Below are 23,175 nucleotides of genomic sequence, written 5' to 3'. Positions count from 1 at the left end.
AAAATAGACCTGCAAACGTCTTAAGTGCGTCCTTATCTTCCCTGAAGCTATATTTCATAGTTTTTAAAATCGAACGATTTTCATGACAGTATGATTATTAGAAAGTGATCACACATAAAAAATGAAGAGTTTTCCCAATTTTATTTCCTACATGATGTAGGTCAAAAAACAGTCATCATGCAAACAAGACAGGAGATTTCCAACATGGAGGTCAAATGTCAACTTCACAGGTCAAAGGCCGAAGCCACAAGAGTTCAAAGGTGACTTTACAGTGGGAGGTCAAGGTCAACATCACGTCAGACAACAGGAATGTAGAATCTACATAGTAGCCCTTGGAAGTTAATCAGTTATTCATTGTTCTTCATTCCTATTGTTAATTGTTTTCAACAGCCAAGTCACCAGGCATCATCACTGATTGACTGATCAAATCTTAGACTTAGGTATGGGAGAAACAGAGAACTGATGGGGAACAACAGTGCATTCTGACGATAACATATGACAATTCAAAGTAGTGTGGTATCATGAGAGCAAACAGTAGCAAAAGGAACTTATGAATTATCCTGGGTTGAATGTATGCACAGAAAGAGTCTGTAGAACAATCACAAGAAGGAACTGTTTGAACTGTCCAACACAGGACTGTAATTCAGGCTATACTAGCACACAGAAACTATATTAGCAGATAGAAAGATGGTTTTCATCTAGAACATTCAGATTTGGTTGCTTCCAAGCTGTTTACATACATGACTCTAGAATAGGGATGGACTATTGTGTTATTGCTGTGCTAAATGTACATGTGTACAAAACACACATTACCTGATCTTCACGATCACATAGTAAAGTTTGGAGGGGAAATCTTTACATCTTCAGGCTACCATTAACTGAGGTCCATGAACATGAAAAGTGGTAATTTTGGTCGGATGGGAGATTATAATATTTTTTGGGTTTCTGATAAGCCAGTGACTCTGTTGCATACAGATCAACATGAAAATTTGGTTAAAAATGTAGGAGTGATTATGGCTAGTAAGGATATGATAATCAACAGAATCACATGCAAAATGAAAAGGACTGGTCGTACTTTTGAATAAGTACTTAAGTAGCAGTTCTGATGCAATATTGTAACAATCAACACAACAAAAGAAACAACTTCAAAAACCAAAACAAATTCAAACAATACAATTTTCAACACAAAATCATACAAGCAAAGCTGTACAATCACAATTTAAGGATCAACATGTATTTGTATTAAAATATACTGGCAAGATCACAAATATTTGTATAGTTGTGTTATTTTGCTGTACAAAGGGATATTTGGGGTTATCACAGAAAGCACTGATTATTTAATGTTACACATGACACATTTTCACACATTATGTATACCAGGCACACTGAGGTCACTGCAACAGCACAGCACAGCAAAGGTCACAGGTCAAGTACAGTTCATCAAAGGTCAACTGGTGCTGGTTTGCTACACATTTTGGCACCACCACAGGGGTGGAGCCAGTAGCTATTCTCATACTGGCCAGGTTTGTTTTAGACATTCCAGCAGCCATTGATACACTGAACTCTACTAGTTGACCTTGTTTATATGAAGTTACCATAACAACATCAGAACACCATCAAAGTCACATATTTTAAAGCTGAAAGGGCAGCTAGCTTTGCATGGACAATGTACATGTAGTTTCAGTGCACCAATTAATGTACATCTAAGGGGGGTGGGGGTGGTAAAGATGTCAAGTCAAGATGTATATAACAAGTTAACCTTCTTCCTGCTAACTAAGCCCATAACCAATACAAATCTGATGCCAAAAGGCTACTTCAGCAGGGTGCAAGTTAAAGATGGCTTTTCTAAAATCACACACAGTGCTGTAAGAGCGTGAAGTTGTCTCAAAACAGCAGAGCCTCAAGTTGACATTTTTCCTGTGAAAAATGGTTTTAGAAGAATTCAAGAACCTATTGAATTTGACTTTGTTCTTCATTTCCAGCTCAATTCAGTTCTAACGGGGTCTTAGACTATGTGGGCCTAGTTCAAAATACGGTCTACATTTTGAATGTACCATTCCATCAGCTGTTACTAGTGTTATTGTTAAAGTGGGTAGACTTGTATTTTGTACACTTCTTGTAGTAAGTACATGTACTACATGTATCATTAACAGGTCAATGTGTCAATCAATCAATGCTGTTACTTTAGAAGGTTCCTATTGATCAATAATTGGTGTTATTTGCATAAGAGCTGTTTCAGCCATCCCAGTATTTGATGATAATATTTCAATATCAGTGGTTTGAACATTTTGGGCAGGACATTTCACAGCATAGCATAGCACGCGTAGACAAATTCGAAAATTAAAAAAAAAAAGTTTTAAAATTTTACATCTAAAATCATATCATACAAAATGGACTCCCTAGAAAAGGGCAATTTTAGTAATATGAAGTTCATTCAATTATCAAAAACTTCATTCAACAGTTTTCTAGTTCATTGTACCTACCTTATATACAGAACATTTAGCACCAAAAACAAGGAAGCAGAGTATAGAAAGTGACCATAGCTTTAGCAGTGGCATTTTTTTCAGAAAATTACACTATGCTCATTAAAAATCTTGCTCTTTCAATGGCCAGACATACCCATGCCACAGATCACCAAGCAAATGACTTATCTTTTTGTCATATGTACAAAGCAAAATTTTAGAAAGAAGCCATGGCCATAGCTCAAAGCCTTATTTGGAGGATATTCTGATTTAAAACCGTATTCGAATACCAGAAACTTTCATTTTCAATGCCAAAGGTCCTCTCAATTGAAGGATATTTTCTGTTGGTTTTCTATTGCTTTTGCTCTATTATTGCACAGTTTGAAAATCAACTCTACCCAGAAACTACAAGTTTAGTTATCATCTTTTTTGGAACTCTTTGTTGAATGTCTACCATAACTTTTGTTTGTTTTGATGTCAATTGTGAGACCTGATCTGACCAGACAATGTCCACACAGAGGAACAATTCTATACATAACTAATAAGTGCTTATTTTGCTCCATAGTGAAAGGTCTCGCCACAATATTGTTACCATTTCCCCTGCATCTGTAATGTGTCTGCCAATCTTAAAAAAAATGTACAGTGTAGTATTCTCTGTTAAACAGCAAATTGTCTTCCCATTTAAAACTGTGGAAGATTTGAAAATGCTTATCTTAGCAGTAAAATTTGAAAGTATTTGGTTTACTTCCTTGTATTCAACAATTGTTGCAAAAGATTGAGCAGGACATGGAAATATGTTTTGGTGAGAGCAATAGATGCTTAAACAAATTTAAGATGTTTAACTGTTTTTTTTTTTAAACTCCACATTCATACCTGGTTACAACATTTTCCCTTTAAACAAACTCTTTGCTAAGCCCGAATGGCAATCATCCCATAGATCATCTGACTGTACATTAAACATGACTGTTCATGTCAAAAACTATGTACAACACCATCCCCATGATTCTCAAAAATGGAACCACCCAACAGCACACACTTTCACATAGCTTTGGACTAAACCATTTCTGAAGGGGTGTGACGAACATGTCACTCTCACCACCCTTGCACACCATATCCTGTGCTCGTGGTGAGAGCAAAGTTACCGTTTCCCCCCATCACGTCCATACCGGTAACGCTACCACCACAGCCTTGCGCGCCCGTATCGTCACACATTTCCGTGAACGAGCCCACGTCATGGAGACTTGTCATGTCGTCCAGCGTCGACGGTGTGTCTGAGTCAGGTACTTTACTCGGATCAAACAAAGAGTTGCTGTCGAGGTTACTGAATTCTTCCATCGAGGCCAGGTTTGCTGCGATTTCGTTAATCAGGTCCGGTGACGTACTACCCGACCCGCCACTCGGCCATGTTTGGGTTCCGAACTGGTTCACACCATATCCCTGATTTTGCACTTCCTCTTGACCTTGGCTGCCATTTTGGAAGTCAGTTTGAAGAATGTTTTCTTGGTAATTCCCTGCATTAGCCTGTAAGGCATTGCTGACGTCCTCGTACGTCGGATCATCGGAATAACCCTGAGCGCTCTCTTTCTCCAACAGTTCTGTCAAGTTTCGTTTTGCTGCGTAGGTACCTACATTTGTCTGGCTTGGCATGTTTGTGTAATCTTGGTTAACATTAACCTGCTGGTTATAATTATTGAAACCAGCTATGTTGTTCAAAAGTTCGGGTAACGGCACTGACTGGCTCCTGAAGGTGGTGGGGGGCTGTTGATCTGTTGGAACAGCCTGCTGCTGTTGCTGGTGTTGTTGCTGCTGATGCATTTGTTGAGTGTACGCCCTCAGCTGGGCACTCAGGCTGGACTGGTGGTGGGGCGAGTACAGTATCGACCCGGATAAGTTACGGTGGCGATTACGATTCTGCACCGGGTAGCTTACACCAGCATGGCCTGATGGGTAAATTGGCGACTGGGGAAGGTGGATTCTCGATCCGGTACTTTGATTCAGACTGCCGTAACTCGCATCCATCTGGTTTCCGTGTTCCATGATCGGAGACACCGGCGTGATGCTGCGACTGCTACACGGCGAAACCAAGGGAGATGTTAATGACGAGTTTGAACCACCGGACAGGTTACGATGGGGGTTTCTTCTCATCGTGTATGCCGGATGGTTAGAAAATCTATTCTGACCGAGCCTCTCTTGAATGAAGCGTTGTCTGATTTGCTGTATGTTGTCCTGTCCGTTAGTAGGACTCCGAAAAACAGCCGCACTCTCGTTGGGGTTGCGGAAAACGGAGCCGCCTCCCAGCTTTTGCACGTTGCTGCTGTTGTTGCTGCCATTCCTCTGTGCAATCGTCTCTTGATAACTCGGTGGAGGGTGTTGTCGACTGGAGGCAGTGTTACCTTGCTGTTTGTCTGCCCATTCGGGGTTCGAGTTGGAGTTGTTAGCATTAAAATGCGTTGCCCTCGGTCTTTGCATGGGTTTGATGGGGCTGGAGGTGTTAATGTTCATGTTACCATCGTCATATACAGGGTTCTGTTGTATGGGCATGAACGAGAACGGTTCCTGCTGATCCACGGGACTTGGCGGTATGCTGTTGGGTGCAGACATGGACATACATGTAGGGGTGTGCCTCGGAGTCAGCATTTCTTGGGTAGGGGTGGCCCTGGGAGTGCCCATTCCTTGAGTAGGGGTGGCACGTGGGGTGGACATGGGTGTGGTCGACTGAATAACCTGGTCGACAGCATCCTGGACGACCTTTTGCTGCAACTGAATATTTATCTGGGTCTCCTGCGCAAGAGTGGTATAAGCCATCATTGTATCCTGTGCCAATGGAGCTTGCTGTCTCATGGCCTGTTCCATCTCCATACAGGGGGAAGGCAGGTTGCTTCTTGGGGTGGGAGTGTTGGTGTGTGAAAGATTTGACCCATACTGGTAATCCACCAACTCTGCAATCTCCGGCAGCGGAGTATTGCCTTTACTTCTATTCCCTTGTGTGCTTAGGTTGGAGGATGCCATTTTTGAGGAGAGGTGGGAGGGTTGCTGCATAATATTCCTGACTTCTTGATTTGGTGATAGCAAGTCCTGACTGGGCATACTTAGTTTCAGCTCACCCCCGTTGCTCTGGTTGCTGGGTTGGGCATCCTGTGGCAATCTGTTGCTATCAGCAACAAGCGTGTTCACGTTAACAACCTGCAAAGGCGAGTTATGTGGCAGCCCCTGCCTTGGTTGTGTACTGGCCACCATCTGGATGCAGGGGGAACTGTCCTGTGGAGTGTTTTCTGACTGCGGTGTGGTCCTTTGTCTGTTTTGAGAGGAGTTACTCTGTGTCCTATCTTCCACAACCCGGCTCACGGCCAATCGTTTTGCAGGCGACGAGGCTTCACTGGCTGGTCTCTTCTCCGAAGCTGCTGATACAGCAATCTTCGCCTTGCATGTTGTTGAGACAAGGGATGGTGTTGTCACCATGGTAACCTCTGTTGCCTTGGCAACAGATGATGTCACCGTAGCAATGGGAACAGCCATGGTGCTTTCACTGGTTGTGGTGTATATCTGAGGGATTGCTACAACCGCAGTGCCAGGTTTCTGGTTGGTTGCTACTTGTCGTGTTGCGAGGGCAGCAAGATGCCCTGATGCGCTAGAAATTGAAGCCGGTGGGGCCCCAGTGGTTGCCAAGGAAACCACACGGATGATTGGCGCTGTTCCCGTAGAGAGGACGGTGCCGACAGGCACGGCTGTGGACAACGGTTTCTGGCTGGATACAGCAGCGTTCAATTGCAAAGAGGTAGTTGGAGCGGTTGAAGAATAGGAGGACGTAGTTACGACAGGTGAGACAAGTTTGTAGATATACGGGAGCGTCACCGCGATGGTGGGGATGCTACCCTTTGGAGCAACCACTACGTTTGGTGTTGTCCTCTGTGTTGTCACCTTGCCAGGGGATTCTTTTCTACCTGACTTGACAGCCTGTTTTCCAAAGGCACTGTTTGAAGACTTTCCCTGGGATGAGCTAGTTGTAGAAGTGACAGTTAAAGTCAGCGAGTCCCTTGGAGACACACCTCCTGCACTCACAGTCTTGCTAGTCTCTGATATGCCTTGCAGGACAACTGTTGCTGAGTTTACAACAGTCTTATTTTCCCCTGGAGCTACCGTTTTCTTTGCCTGTCCAGCAGCACTTGATGTGGCAGTTTTACCCCCCTTTGATACTTTTCCTGAGTTCACAGCTTCTGCACTTGCCTTAGAAGCATCCTGAGTTTTAGGCGCACTGTTCAAGGGACATGACACTCCAGTATCCTGGTCACCTTTCTTACTTGTTGTTGGTCCTTTGTCTTGTGTCTTGTGTTTGTTTTCATCCCCTGAGCCGGAGGGTTTCGCTGATGTCACAGTCTCATATTTATCTGCCTGAGCAATGGAGGAAGCAGGCACCTGATTGGTCAGATTCATGGAAGAAGCTGTCACAGGATTCGTTACTTTGATAATGACAGCTGCAACCTGGTTGGTCTGCTTGATGGGGGAAACTGGTACCTGATTGGTTGGCAGCTGGAAAGATGCTCCCTGATTGGTAGGTGTTTGAGGAGGGGTGACCTGTTCTGCTGCTTGAGATGCCGGTACACCTTGTTCTTCTCGTAACTTCCTAAGCTGTTCAGCCTGCAAATTTTTAAAGAAAGCAAAATATTTGAGTACATAAAAACAATTACAGCTCTCTCTTCTAAAGACAATCTAAATATAAATCAGTCTTTCTACATGGAACTTGAACTTCCGAACTGAATGCCTCTGAATCAGCATTGTGTCACAGATTAAAATTTAAATCAAATGGTTCTAGACTGTAGATTTGTTCTATCTTTGATATATTGATTGACGAATGTAATCTCTCATTCTCCTGTACTACTCTTTTATATGGCTTTTTCATCAACACAAGTGGATGTTTTTTTCAAAACAGTAATGGCAAAAGATTCTAAAATGTCTCAATCAATTAATGTGAATGTAAGGGCAATTTAATGCAAGTCTGTGCACCTTTGTGTTTGTGTACTAAAAATTCATTATTCCTATTTTGGAACAAATCTAACCAAAAACAACAACAGCTTGCTCTACTTTTTGCTTGTTGTTAAATTGACTGAAGAAACTATCTCCAGAGAAGGATTCCTCTACCTGTTGTTTCCTGTGGATTTTCCGCTGTAACTGTTGCTTTGCATCCAGTGGTTTACCAAACGGTGACGGTGACAGCAACGGTTTCAGGGAGGCTCCCCCATTGGCTGAGCCAGCCCGTGGTGACGTTGTGGCCTTGTCACCTGCGTGGAGTACTGTGAAGGCAGCTGTTGACGCCCTTGAAACCTGCAGGTGTAACACAAAACAAGTAAACTAAGTACACCTGTCCAGGAAAATATAAAACAGTGCCTTTTTTTAATATGCACAGCCATAACTGATCAAGAACAGGTAACAGAAAAACTTGTATCTATGTAAACAGGTGGTCCCTACATACTTACCGTGTCCAACATCTCACCGGGTCCGGCAGCTTACCGGGTAAACAGGTGCTCCCTATATACTTACCGGGTCCGGCAGCTTACCGGGTCCGGCGCCTTACCAGGTCCGGCAGCTTACCGGGTAAACAGGTGGTCCCTATATACTTACTGGGTCCGGCAGCTCACCGGGTCCGGCGCCTTACTGGGTCCGGCGCCTTACCGGATCCGGCAGCTTACCGTGTCCGGCAGCTTACCGTGTCCGGCAGCTTACCGGGTCCGGCAGCTCACCGGGTCCGGCAGCTCACCGGGTCCGGCAGCTCACCGGGTCCGGCAGCTCACCGGGTCCGTCAGCTTAACGGATCCGTCAGCTTAACGGGCCCGGCAGCTTACCGGGTTCGGCAGCTTACCGGGTCTGGGGCCTTACCGGGTCCGGCAGCTTACCGGGCCCGGCACCTTACCGTGTCCGGCGCCTTACCGTGTACGGCAGCTTACCGGGTTCAGCAGCTTTTCAGGTCCGGCGCCTTACCGGGTCCAGCAGCTTACCGGGTCCGGCGCCTTACCGGGTCCGTCAGCTTACCGGGTCCGGCAGCTTACCAGGCCCGGCAGCTCACCGGGTCCGGCAGCTCACCGGGTCCGGCGCCTTACCGGGTCCGGCAGCTTACCGGGTCCGGCGCCTTACCGGGTCCGGCGCCTTACCGGGTCCGGCGCCTTACCGGGTCCGGCGCCTTACCGGGCCCGGCAGCTTACCGGGTTCGGCAGCTTACCGGGTCCGGCAGCTTACCGGGCCCGGCACCTTACCGTGTCCGGCGCCTTACCGTGTACGGCAGCTTACCGGGTTCAACAGCTTTTCGGGTCCGGCGCCTTACCGGGTCCAGCAGCTTACCGGGTCCGGCGCCTTACCGGGTCCGGCAGCTTACCGGGTTCGGCAGCTTACCGGGTCCGGGGCCTTACCATGTCCGGCAGCTTACCGGGTCCAGCAGCTTTTCGGGTCCGGCGCCTTACCGGGTCCGGCAGCTTACCGGGTCCGGCAGCTTACCGGGTCCGGCAGCTTACCGGGTCCGGCAGCTTACCGGGCCTGGCACCTTACCGTGTCCGGCGCCTTACCGGGTCCGGCAGCTCACCAGGTCCGGCAGCTCACCGGGTCCGGCAGCTCACCGGGTCCGGCAGCTCACCGGGTCCGGCAGCTCACCGGGTCCGGCAGCTCACCGGGTCCGGCAGCTCACCGGGTCCGGCAGCTCAACGGGTCCTGCAGCTTACCGGGTTCGGCAGCTTACCGGGTCCGATGCCTTACCGGGTCCGGCGCCTTACCGGGTCCGGCAGCTTACCAGGTCTGGAAGCTTACCAGGTCTGGAAGCCTACCGGGTCTGGTGCCTTACCGGGTCCGGCGCCTTACCTTTCTTTATAGTTGTAAAATTTGACCAGTCCCTTGCGGATCTGCTATAGACAGGTTTCACTGTCTTGTATCTTGTAAGTGTAAATTGTTTTGGTTACAATGCAGCATACAATGTATCAATATTATCATATTTCCATACCACATTTTTGGAAACCATCTTACATTGCTGAATAGGATGTTTTAAAAGCTCTTGATGAAATGTGTCACAACACATCAATAATTGCAAAGTACTGTTCCCTTTGACAGTGAACATGACCTTACCACGTTGTTGAGTATCAGGTACCGGGCCAGGTCAAGCACAGTGTCGAATGACCGTTTGAGAGCGCCCTGCGCCCACTCGCATATCAGGTAACTCGCCGCTGATACAATCTGGTCATCGTTTTGTTCAGCTGGACATGACAGGCTTTGGAGTAGGCTCGTAGATGAGTTAATCTGGTGAATAAATGAAAAAGTTTAATATTTCTGATAATCATAAAAAGCTACAACTTGATGTGAGGAATAAGTTTCATTCAAATATGAAGAAGAAAATTTTCTCTCCATGTAAAGATTTGGTCTTTTTTCAATGGAACCTTTGCCTATGAATCACTGCCACAGGTGAACTTCCACACTAATAGAAGCTGTACTATGCTGATCTGACACTAATATAATGTGTACAAACCTGATCTGACTTAGAGGGGAGGTCCAGAGAGGGGAAGGAGGGAGGCTGGAGTTCCGACTTTTTCCGCAGCCCACCGTAACAGTACTTGGAGTTCCCGCGAGTGCCCAGACGGCGTGCCTTCAGGTTGGGAAATGCCATCTTCATCATCTTGCCAAAGTCTGCAGGACTCAAGTTGCGATACTTCATGTTGTCACAGTAGGTTCTGGGAAAAGGGGATATTGATGTTTAAATATTCATGAAGTAGGACTGTGTATGGATGTCCCTGTAGCTCAACTGGTAGCTGCCTCACAGTTGAATTCCAATCAGTTTATAACAGGGAGATCAACGTACATGTATTTGCATACGTCCCTGGAGTACGTTAGGGAAAGGGCTAGCAACCCCTCCCTTTAGAATATATAATACCCTGCTACTGAAGCAGCAAGGAAACTTGCTACCTTATGTGCAACTTACCCATGGAAACCAGACTTTTAGCCAGGCTAGCAAAATCTACCTGCATGACAAATCCCGGAGTGTTTTATAATCTAAGGTACTCGGAAAGAACTGTTTTGGCTGCTGAACAGATTCTTGGCTGACCCTGGCTAAAAATCTGGTTCCCAGGGTAGTTTCACTGTACACTACAAGGTGAGGAACAACAACGAACAGGGCCGTGAACCTATAAAGTATAGACAGTACCAGCACAGGGCTCCAGACTAACTTTTTGACCTAGGAGCATGGCGCTCCTAACTCCTAAAACTTAGGAGCGTCAGCAAAAAGTTAGGAGCACCACTATGAAAGGTTGGGAGCACAAGCAAACGTCTGAAGCCATACAAAGTATTACTCCAATAATCAATGTTTTTGACTAGAGGTGGGTATGGCTTAAAGAATTAATATATTATACATAATTACCCAGTAACCAAACAAGAAACAAGAGAATACATGAGATCACTTTCAAGTAATATAACACTGATTCCTTACAATATATGATTTTTATAATGTTTCATAAGTTAATACACACAATCAGGAAGAGTGAATTAACCTTACTGCTAAAGGTGAAACTTGACTGTTAAATATACAACAACAAAAAACTAAAGAAGTCTACAAGAAAATCTGCAAACCAACAGAGGAGAAAGTGTAGCCAGGACTGTCAGGTACATCTTGTATTTCTTTTGTATCTCTTCTACTTTGTTAAGAACATAGCTGAAAATAGATGCACTGAAAAATTAGAGGTTTACTTCTAGCCTGTGACATCAGTGTTAACTTATATAGAAAAATCTGTGTACAAACAATTCATTATTTCAGTTGAAAAAATCTAGCAGAAAAGATGTGTTCGAAGGGCAAATCAATCGAACTTTTCCCAACAAACAACATCTATTTATCAGTCTTTTGAAAATAAACACTGCAACAAAAGTAATATCTGAAGGAACCGTGAAAAAATCGCGACCTCCGTTCAACATTTTCTACGACTTCAGTGCCGACACCGCCCCCCTCCCCAGTTTGTCATCGTCGCATTAGCTGTTGTTTTTCCCGCATTCCACCGACAAACAAGCAAAAAAACTCCAAAAGAATCCAATACATGTACTTATCACCAAGGACTTAAGGCATTCGATGAGTTTTCGTCAAAGTTACATGCTTTTGAAGCGTTCCTGCGTGATTTTTCCCACGATCACAGCGGGGATATCAGATATTCCACCAATAATGGCGCTTGGGTGAGCTACGTCACGCCGAAATGGCCAATGGGGTGCGACTCTCGCGATTCGCGAGATGTGAGTTACTGCGAGACTTGCGCGAGACTTGAGTTAGAATCAAAATGGCGGCTCGGTGAAGGCCGGAATCGGCGAATTTTTAACTTTGAGCGAAGTTTTCGGGGGGAAATAAGGGCGTACCGGTAAATTTTGATTTTTTTGCTCATTTTTTTATTGGCGCGCCGTGCGACCATCATTTAAAAAATAGGCGCATTATTAAAATTACGATCGCATTGCGACCAAATCTAGTCGCAGTCACGAGCCCTGTCAGCACAATATCTGTCAAACAGTTCAGTAAAGTAAAAGTTGTCAGTTGGATCTCTTCTAGCCCGTTGCCATGGTAATGTGACAACAGAACAGACACCAGCAACTATTCTTTTATCTGTGCAGGCAGAAACACAGAGGCAGCAAGGAAGATGCAGCTCTGTACAATATCCTGCAGACAATAGTACACATAGAATTGGTCCTATATATTGACTGTGCACTTTGTGGTATGAACATTCTTTCTATCACAATAAGCCAGTTCAAAGTTTAAACTGTGCATGTGCACAGTCACAGGTGAGGATCGCTAACTTCTTGACAGTCTTGTCTGGTCAATCATGGATGCTAGATGTCTAGACATGTTTTATGTTAGACTCTCAGAGCACGTCACCGGAACGTACTGCGCCTGCGCGAACACTGGTTGTTTTTTTAACATTGCATTGAAATCCCGCTTGTTGCACAGTATATGTTAGAGACATGGCTTCATGTAAAACGTACACGGAGTTTTACCCTTATATACGCACACACTTTCTTAAATGAGGACATTCAGTAAACCAGGAGATTATCATGTCTATACTTTTCGCGCAGGCGCAGTACGTTCCGGTGACGTGCTGACTCTCAGGTGTCCCATTTTGACATAATACCCACAATGCATCACACTGGGCAAGTGTATGTGAAAATGTGAACTGGCCTATTGTCTTTGGCACTACATTGAGATGGGAAATGTTAGCTGTGGTTTATGTTCATGGTTTTCATGAAAGCAACCATGCAAACTTTCCTTCTGTTGTCAGTCTGCCTACCCCCATTTCAACAGCAAACTTAAACCTCCACAAACATTACATTTTTGTCCACCAGAAATTTAAATCCTTGCAAACATTACCTCTTGTACAGTGTTTTTCTAATGCAATTTTTCCGATTATGCAAAGAGCAAAGGAAAGCATGGGGAAGGCCATGCAAGATCAAGACTACTGGGCAGCCTAGCGGTTTAGGTGGCAGAGGCGGAGAGGCACCGGACATAAATCAAGTGACATGCAAAGAGTTCTAAATTAAATGCAACAAATTCTATCATGATATTGATAAGACTAAGGTTGAAGCAGTCCCACTTACTTGTACTCGTCGAACACGTCCTGTTTTGGCAGGGAAGTGTCGGGATGTACCTCCAGATGACTGCGGATCCAGTGTAGAGCGTTGGTCTGCTCCACACGAGAAGCAATACCGGAGGGCTGTGCACTACAGACATTGACATAAAAGCTTATTACTAATAATTTATAAATTTGACACTTCACTTGTCAAACTTCAAAGGAACAATATTTAAAGCACACTATAAAACAAGTTTTCATTAGTACTAGTGCTTCATACTAGTTCTACTACTAGATTGAAAAGAAGATCTTTTGGCTTATTTTGTTACCAAAATGTGTTGTTCTGACTATAAAGATGAAAATTTCTTGATAGTATGGATAGAAACATTGTATGGTCACTGAAATCAGCACCATTTTGATTTGAGTTCCTTTCAAAAGCATGGGTTCTCTATAAAAGATACCTGAACAGATGAGATATAGTCGAAATACTAATTAGATATCCTGTTAACTTATTATTTATCTATCAATTATCTTCTCATGTTTCTGTCATGAGTAACGATAGAAAGTTGCGTTGTCAAATACTTTAGCCTTTGTACCTTTACCTGATGTAACATGTAGTTAAGCAGCCGTAACATACACGTAGAGCATGATGCTGTTGTTGTATTAGAGAAAACAGTTTGACTTCCTTACTTCTGTGGTTTAAACTCTTCATTCTTCCTGGCACCCCCTGTGGCAGCTTCAGGTACAAAAGCAGCTTCTCCAAGTCTGAGAACGATGAGACATCTTCCTACAAGGGTGGGAAATGATTTGGAATATCAATATATATACAGGGGCTACATGTCTGTGTACTGGCACGGTGTACCTTGTTAAGGTACAGGTCCAAAGTACCTGAACAGGTATAGGTACAAGCTGTTCGTTCGTTTTGTTCAGACCCTAAATACAGTACCTAGTGGCACATATATTTGTATGGTGGCAAGTTTCCTTGCTGTTTCAGAAGCAGGGTATATTTCTACAGGAAGGGTTTGCTAGCCCTTCTCCTTTGACTTGCTCAAGACCTGACTTGAAAACAGAACCCCCATGTCTCTGCATCCCTTCGGAAAGACATTAACTTGATTAAGTGCTGCCCTGAATGCCCTTCCAAGGATTTGAACCAGGGTCTCCCAGTTATCAACTACTTGGAAAGAGGAGCTTAACTGTCAGGTCGATCGAGCTACAGGGACATCACCGCCTGGACAAACTTACACTAAATCTTGTATCTGATAAGAAATAGAAATCTATGTCGGAACTGACAATGTGTGTAGTTTATTAACTGTGGTATGACCAGTATGTGACTAACTGTCCATAGTGACAGTTTACAGCGCCTTGAGTGATTGCTAAACACAAGCTTGATCCTACTTCAATTACAACTTTTAACAGTTGTAAATGAATTCAAGCTGGTGTGCCATGTCAAAAAACAGTTATACCAGCTTTAGATGAATTCAAGCTGTTGTGTTATATAGAAAGATGTTATACTGGCTATAGAGAGAGAGAGACATACATGTACATGTAGATACAGAGCCTGAATTCTTGTGTGAATCTTTATAGTTATGAGTTTCAGAAGAGATATGGGAATGGCCTGCAGTGCTTCTAACTCTATCTAAAGTTTATGCCCTGTACAAAGGTCAATGACTGAGGGGTTACTGCAAGTCAAAATTAAGGGCTCTATGTCCAACTTTAATCATATTTCTTTTCTTATTATCCTACCCTGCATATTTCCCCAAGGAAATTGTTTAAACCTCTGTACCAGATTTGTTACTGACATTAAACACATTTGGATTGATTCCTATCGATCAAGTTGGAGTTTCATTTCTTCTTCAGTGCTCCAAAACTTCTTTTCTCTGCAACATACAAATCATCATAATGTTTCAAGTGTCATACTGTATTCGCTTATATAATACATGTTATAACAGAGATGTCCTAGAAAGCAGGACCAACTTACCACAATGGCTGAGATCTTGTCTTGAACTGGTTGACTGAAAGAAACAAAAGAACAGAGCAATGAAAAACAAAAGCATTTTCTATAGGTATTAACTAAAGTGTATATATAATCAAAGTTTCTATTTTCAATATACATGTATATAGATAAGTTCTTTTTACCTACTACTACTGAGTACAGATTCTTAGTTTCAATACACTGGTGCCAAATTATACCTGCATCATTTATCTTATTTTTTCCCATCCCATTGAAAAAAAAGACTGTAAGAAATGTGGAACACACTTATACAGCAGGAAGAGGTTGGGGATACAAAATGTACCTGGACATGCCTGACCATATATTATTGGACAAAACAAATCTCATTCTATACCCCAGAGACTCCTTCCATTCCCCTTATCAGGCAAACATGCCATCTGTCAAGCTCCTATTTTATGACACCTCACGCACCTTTACACATGATACAACATTGCATCAGGTGTTAATATAGCCATTATATTACAACACTGTATGCAACTTAACATGTACATGTAGGTTTTCTCTATAATAAGACTGATGATGTTTCTAGTCAACAGTTATTTTTCAAATACAGGGGATGTCAGAATGTTGATGTGGAAATGTCTGTGGAAATGTCTGTGCAGGTGTGTGAGTCTGCATATGACCTAATTTTGCTTCCCTATCTAGAAAGGGGTGTAATACTAATAGCAGTGTGCTGCATTCAGTGAAGATTTCAGAGGTGCCTTTAGAAGTGTCAACGTGAATTTTCCAGGATACATACAAGTTTTACAGAATACATAAATATTTTTCGGAATTCATCTGATCTGCTACCAAGACATTTTACCAAATTCATTCAAGTTCCAATAGAGATTGTAGATATTCCTTAAAAAACTCACATTTTCAAGTTCCTTCCAGGCAATTCTCTAAATCCATGTTTACATGTACTAAGTACACATTCACTCGTCTAAAACGTATCAAAAATTGTTTCAATGAATAAATTGCTTGGGACTTGCAAATCTACCATAATGTAGATTTTACCATTTCTTGATAATGAAAATGAGAGTATTTTGCACACATATGAATGATATATCTTAAAACTTGAGTAAAATGCTTTGCTAATAGTTCTATAAAATGTGCTAAGAAAGCATATTTTTTATTGATTCTTGCAATTGGTTGGACAGAGGTCATCATAAAGAGCTCTAAAGCAAAGAAGATAGAATTACCTGTCAACATCACCTGATTTTATTGGTCCTTACGACAGGATTTTACGAGAAACAGTGCCCTCAACAGCAGGCAATTCTGGGCTATATTGCGGGCTGTATCTCCATTCTCCGCCCAATCCATATATCACAGTGCCAGTTTACTATTCCTGTGAATGCTTTGTCATATTTTATACCTGTTACGTATTATGATATTTTGAAGGCGACTATTCTGTCCATCTGTATACCCTTGACGAGTCATTCTAAGTTAATATAGTACAGTGCAGGTGGTTTCTGACTTTGGGCCGCCCCTAAACTGGTAAAAGCACCACTGCAAACACTTCATTTTCTCCTAAATAACTGAAAACTTAAACGCATTACCAGTACATCAACTTCTTCTGAACTTCTCAGAATAGCTAATTTAAACGATACTCTTAATCATCAGGAAACAAAATTTACAAAAATGTACTGTTTGTATGTCTCATATACAAACAGTACATGAACTGGTGCAGGTTAGGTTCTGGTATAATATAGGATCTGTAAATTTATGTAGTCTTGATTAGTATTTTTGAAAATTGAACTTCATTTTGAAGGGACTTGATTTCACAGTAGATGTGGAAAGAAGATTTTTAAATTTAACAGTGTTTTAAGTTTGTAATTAAAACAGTGTCAGTAATACAAGTAACTGGGCCAAGTCTAATTTTTACCTAGAGTAACCTACTAGTTCATACATGTGTTACAGTACATGCAGGTGGTATTTTGAGCAAATTTATAACTTATTACAAATATATATATAATAATATTGCGCTACCCCTAGCAACGGCTAAGGTGTGACTTTGAACCACTAGTGGTACTTAGTATTGCAATACATGCATACAATGCTACAAAAATCATATACATGTACATCAAAGCGAACCATGCATAAAACAGTGATTTATGGCACATTGTGCATGCACAGTGTACAGTCATAACATTCACAGCAGCTCTAGATCTAGAGGTCTGGTATGTCCGCCCACAGACCCCACACCCATTTTGCACAGGTTTAACACAGCTCAAGTTTCATGTGAGTCATAGAGGAGGAAGCTCAGATATTGATTAAAAATTCAGTTTCTTCAGAGAGAATTTAGTACAATGTACAGCAATTCCACAATCAATCAATGTTTAAAACTTAAATATTTTGTGAGTATTGCAAACCTAGCAAATCATCTTATGGTATAACACACACCAAGTTTGTATTGTATTGCTGCATATCCCTATAGATTTGTCTGATCCACTCACACTAGTTAGGAAGGACAGAGTGGCATCAGAGCCTACTCTTTTAAAAAAACCTGATGGGTTCTTTTTTGGCTAAAGGTGTGGCTCTCCAGTCCTCACACATGGACATGACCTGCATTCAATGTCCTATTCTAAGGGATGTTCCTTATGCATCCATAACGAGGTACTCATTTATACCTAAGTCAAGTGCAGAAATTGGTGTTAAGTGCCTTTTAAACTTAAAGGGCCCAACTTCACGCAGGAACATGGAGGTTTGGGGCTAGTCTGGTATTTCAGTCGTGCTTTTAATCGTAAAATCCGTTTTTTTTTTTTTTTTGCCACCAACTCGAGTTCTCCTTGGTTGACAGGGGAACTGGTAAGTAGTGATATCTGGGGGTTGGGGGAGCTTTATCAGGACACCCAGAGGAAACGTCGTGGCATGAACCATAACCAGGATGACTTCAGAGCCATTTCCAGGCCCATGAAGGAATGAACCTTCAGTCAGACATGGGTTCAGTTCTAATCCAACACCAGGAACCTTAGCAGGTCAGAGGTCACATTAACACGCATAGGTTTTCCAAAACCATGCCTTTTTCGAGGAACTGAAACGGTTTGCCCGTGGGTGCAAGTCTGAAGTGTGAATGCAAAATGCAAACTGTTTATCGTCAGATAAAACTGATTTTTGCATCATGACCTAACCACAAGGACACGACATCTCCATACAGATATATGTATATGTAAAGAGAGCGGTATGTGTGAACTAAAACTGGTGTCATGTCCATCCGTGCAACCAGCACCCCCGGATGATGATGATGAAAACTAGCTATCAGCATTTTGTGTAACTAGGGATTGTTAATTCAATACATGTATACATGTACAATTACAGACTCACAATTAATTAATTTGAATGTGGAAATGTCAGACTTCATTTCATGTGTTTTACTATTAGACTACAAGGAAGGTGTGTCATTACTAGGGCCGACATAATCAGCCTTGACATTTTGAGGTTGAAGAACTGTGTGGGTGGATAAAACTCACTTTGGAAGGTTGGGCCATGTACTGTATTCACTCTTATTACAGCATGCACAGTTACCACTAATAACAGTTGTTCTGCCGATGCATTCTCTCTCTCTGGGACCAACTTTGGACCCGGGCTGGAAAGCCAACCTTTCATTAGTTTCAATCCTGCCAGTCCCCCGTTCCACCATCTACTACCTCACATCCTGCCACTCTACAGTACAATTTGCAAATAACTACGGACACATCGCAAAACTACGAAAACTTCGCCCTCCTTTTTCAGCACTGGAACCCAGTGCTGAAGATGGCGTCAGCACTGGATTTCCAGTGCTGAATGTTCGTCAGCACTGGAAAACCAGTACTGACGCGCTCTCAGCACTCGAAACGCCGGCTTCACCACTGGAAACCGAGTGCTGACGAACATTCAGCACTGGATTTCCAGTGCTGACGAACATTCAGCACTGGAAGCCGAGTGCTGACGAACATTCAGCACTGGAAACGGAGTGCTGAGAGATCGGGAGACTCCGAGATACTAAGTATACAGTAATTCGGAATTACGATACGTCCTTTGCTCTACTACTAAAACTTAAGACATTGCTGGATTATAAAAAAGTTGCTTATTGTTATAATGATAGCTATCCCTTAAACACCTCCTACACATATACATATATCTACCTTTCAGTTACACATGTACAACGAATAAAATACACAACTTTACACGAAGTTTTCTTTGCACGAAGTAACTTTTAACGAAGTCAAATTTGAGTCCTTTTACTGATTCCAGTACTGGAAGGACGTCAGCACTGGTTCGCACATCATTCCAGTCCTTTAAAGACGTCAGCACTGGTTTTCCAGTGCTGAAGATTTCACAGCACTGGTTTTCCAGTGCTGAAGTGTCCTCGAGCACTGGTAAATCCAGTGCGGAAGGCGAGGTTTTTGTATATCAGCACTCGATTCCAGTGCTGACGGCAGTTTCAGCACTGGGTAACCAGTGCTGAACGACCTTTGACCTGACCCGGCCCCTATATCCCCGGATTTCAGCACTGGTAACCGAGTGCTGGTGGCATTTCAGCACTGGAAAACGAGTGCTGACAGAAGTTCAGCACTGGAAAACGAGTGCTGAAAGAAATTCAGCACTGGAAAACCAGTGCTGAGGGAGTTTCAGCACTCGAACAAGGCCCATCAGCACTGGAAAATGAGTGCTGAAATAATCTCAGCACTGGAAAACCAGTGCTGAGGCCGTTCAGACAATTGAATCAGCACTGGAACACCAGTGCGGAAGGCGAGGTTTTCGTAGACTTGCGGACACATCGAGATATGCAACACATAGACTAAAACCAATAGCCCAGACCTTCATCAAAATATATAAGACAGACAGGTGTGTCAGTGCACCTCTTAACAAGGAAGTAACCTCCTTGATCTCACCAAGTTCCTTTGTCTCACAAAAAAAAATACACAGGGGAAATTTGGATAGGTTAAAGGACAAAAAAATACAAGATATATTGAGCATTTTGCTATAGCATGTAGTGTTTCTAAATTTTCAGGCATGCTATAATCAACGTAACAGTTACACTTCTTAAAATCTTATTTTCCCGGGATATTTGATTAAAGGTCAGAGGTCAGCAAAATGCAATTTGTAATGAATCCGAGTAAATATTCCTTGAGGTTTAAGAATCTACTTAAAGCACTACTTCTTCTGAGGGCTTGAAGATCTCCTGTTAAGGAAATTAAATCTGATCCTCTCTAAAGTGTTTGGCCAAAAAATACAGCAGCAACGCTTTAACAATAGACCGGACTGGACACAAACAACTTGGGTAATTTGAATATGAACAGCTGTAGGTAAAAGGGCATGAAAAGAAAAAGAAAGGGAACACCAAACGCTCTCGGCCCACTCTATATCTTTCTCTACCTTCCATTCCTTTGGATTTTTAAGAAAATAACTCACCCTTTTCGTTAAGAAAAAATGATTTCCTTAAGGGGAAGGAAAAATAAGGGTGGAATCGTGAAGAAAACGCATGCGGCAAACAATAAGAATATGAGGCACGGAGTGACATCATTCGATTCCCTTTGGCGATTTTCCCAGTAAATTATACCTACTACAAAATGGCTGGAGGCTGAAAATTGCAGAAATGGTAGAGCGGGACCTACCTGATTGTATTTTCCAGTCGTTTCTGCATGTTCTGTGTCTGAGACGGAGTGTTCTGGTCCGGTGTACCGGTGAACTGGTCCGAACTCTCCCCCTCTTCCCCCATATTTTTTTCGCTCGGAGGCCGGATGAAGGCGAGGGGAACTTTTGTCCGATCGAGCTCGTCTGTGACGCTAAAAACGCGCCGATCGCGATTTTCCTGCTGCATACGCCATCTACATGGTCTGAAGCTTCCCCCTGGCCCAAATTTTAAGGAAATTGGGGCGGAAAAAGGGTGGATTTTGGCAGAAAAACACCCCGGTTTGGGGAACTAGCTCCGTCACTCTGCCATATTGGGGACACGGTCAATTAACCAAGGAGGGGTGTAGCCGAAATGACGTATTTTTTGATGTTAGAAAACGCAAATAAATTTGCAAATTCGATGATCTAACTCATTTACAGATGCTTGAAAATACAGAAAGAATACTTAAGGATTACAAAGTGGTGTAAAATTACACGTAACTACTTTGATAATGGAGTAAATAAAATAAAATATTTTTCAAGAACACCCATATCCAAAATCCAATGACCCATGCTTTGCAGCTGTGAAACGCATGCGATTTTCATGGGGTCACTAAGGTAAACACGCCCCCTCCCTTCACTCAATACACTTAATTATGCAAAAATAAACAAATTAATAACTCATCGAACGTACAGCCAAATATGTAAAGATTTGAAGAGAAAAATGCATTCTCTTGTGAAGCTTGAAATTGAAGTGAAGAAATATAATTGACAGGCGTTGTACCAGCTGTCCTTCATAAATTTCCAGTGGCAAACAATAGTGCTCATGAACAGATTCAGTGACCTAGATATTATGAGGAAAAGGTTATGAGGCTAATCTTCAGGAGTGGGAGGTGAGAGTATGCAGTGTGTAGGTGTGGAAATCATGTCTGTCAAAATGAAAATGGCAGGATCAAAACACATGTAACAAATGGCCAATAAATATGTTTATAAAAATATGATAACTTAATCGCAAGCTCAAAGGGCAATTGTAAACAAACAAAAACAGTGGTTAAGAATGGAAATCAGTAGAAAAATGTATAGTTAAATACTGATAAAGTAGAAGGCAAATGGCATCTATTTCAAATTTCAACCTTCCTATAAACCACTGATTTCATATTGAAATGAAGACAACTTTTTTTATTTGCACACTCTCATAAGTTTTGGGTCCGCAAATGATGTTATACATTTAATCAAATCAACATGGCCTAATGTAGCTCGATCTTCACAGTGAAATTTAAAACAAAATGCTCGTTCTCTCTTCTGCCTGCCTACAATTTGTTTCAACTGTGAAAGTTAAACCATAGCAAACATCCCTTTTTCTCCCTACCAAGCAATTAAATCCCCATAAACTTAAAAGCCAATTTACAGCATCTTCAAATCATCTTCATACACATATATTTGGTTCCTCATCTAATTTAGCTAGCGCAATTACCCCCTATACGCCGCACGGAAAATGACTCCCACGCGTTTACGGGCCGCGATCGGCCAACTAAAATAATTCTAGAAAAATAAATTTAATTTTCACAATCACCAAACTTCTTGTGATTTCTAATCAATATCTTATCTCTATGTGTACTAAATTTCTTTTAAAAATAAGTCACCGATGTTGAGTTAGAGCGTGATTAATGGGCAGGTACGCCCGCCCGGCGCCCGGCGCTCGCCGCGGACCCCATTTCCGCCGAACGCAAAAATGCGTTCCACACTTTGACCCTGTTTCCGCCGGATATAGCAAGAATTATGGTCCATGGAAACGTCATGAATATATAAAAGAGGCCCTGAGCTACATTTTGGTGTGTGATGCAAATCTCTACGTGCAAGGTAAGTCCATTTATGGCTCTTTCAAAAACTTTGGTCGCTGTTTTTGCCCCTATGGAAATCAGTTATATATTTGCATCACCAGAAATACGATAGAACATGTTTTTAGCTTTAATTTGATACCATATTTGTAGCATTAAGTTGGGGATGTAGTGGCGGAAATGGAATTTTCCGCGCTGTGCCATGGCGCGAAATCGGCCATGCGTGAGACTTGGGAGGGGGGCGTGGCGAACGTAACTATAGTAAGGTGATTTCTTACACGTTTCTCGTCTTGAAAATCCCAGTAATTAATTTTGACACATATTATGAACCTAGATGGTATCGAGTCCAGAATCGAGAAGTATTGTTGATGAGTTAATGAGTTTAGCGGCAAGTAGGTGTATTGTAACGTTGTAAATATGCCTGTTTGGAAAAAGGAGGGATTGTCAACACATGCAGGATTCTGTAATCTTTGCCTGCTGGTTTATTGCCTTTCACTTATTGTCAATTTTGTGCTTACATGTAGGTTGTCCTGAGGTTCAGTTGATCCAAGAGAAACCTGTGGACTTCTGTCAAAAATGCAGCAGATGATGGATCAGAGATACCTTGACACAGAGTGAACTACTCGACTCGACTCTATTCTACTCTACTCTACTTTACTCTTCTCTACTCTACTCTACTCTACGCTGCGCCAAAAGTAAAAACTTTTGCAGGTAAATACTTTTGTCTTTCT

At 42.6% G+C, this 23,175-nt stretch overlaps 1 protein-coding gene across 1 annotated transcript; it reads right to left on the bottom strand.

Annotated features, from left to right (window-relative positions):
- Positions 1-122: 122 nt before the first annotated feature.
- Positions 123-21,158, bottom strand: LOC118411705 (DNA-binding protein RFX7-like). The gene is made up of 9 exons (XM_035814185.1): positions 21,153-21,158; positions 20,609-20,779; positions 15,000-15,033; positions 13,712-13,808; positions 13,050-13,172; positions 9,961-10,162; positions 9,564-9,734; positions 7,599-7,781; positions 123-7,097 (listed from the first exon to the last, which is right to left on the bottom strand). Exons 1-9 carry the CDS (start codon positions 21,156-21,158, stop codon positions 3,555-3,557), a joined length of 4,530 nt encoding a protein of 1,509 aa, XP_035670078.1. The 3' UTR covers positions 123-3,554.
- Positions 21,159-23,175: the final 2,017 nt, after the last annotated feature.

Source organism: Branchiostoma floridae, chromosome 3 (assembly GCF_000003815.2).
Source record: "Branchiostoma floridae strain S238N-H82 chromosome 3, Bfl_VNyyK, whole genome shotgun sequence".
Lineage (NCBI taxonomy): Eukaryota > Metazoa > Chordata > Leptocardii > Amphioxiformes > Branchiostomatidae > Branchiostoma > Branchiostoma floridae.
Note: the sequence above shows the minus strand (reverse complement) of the source record. Positions and strands in the feature narration are given on the sequence as shown.

Coding starts and splice junctions, on each gene's coding strand:
- LOC118411705 (XM_035814185.1), bottom strand. Junction 15,034..20,608: donor CGACTGGAAAATACAATCAG/GTAGGTCCCGCT, acceptor TGTTTCTTTCAG/TCAACCAGTTCAAGACAAGA. Junction 9,735..9,960: donor TCCCCTCTAAGTCAGATCAG/GTTTGTACACAT, acceptor TTTATTCACCAG/ATTAACTCATCTACGAGCCT.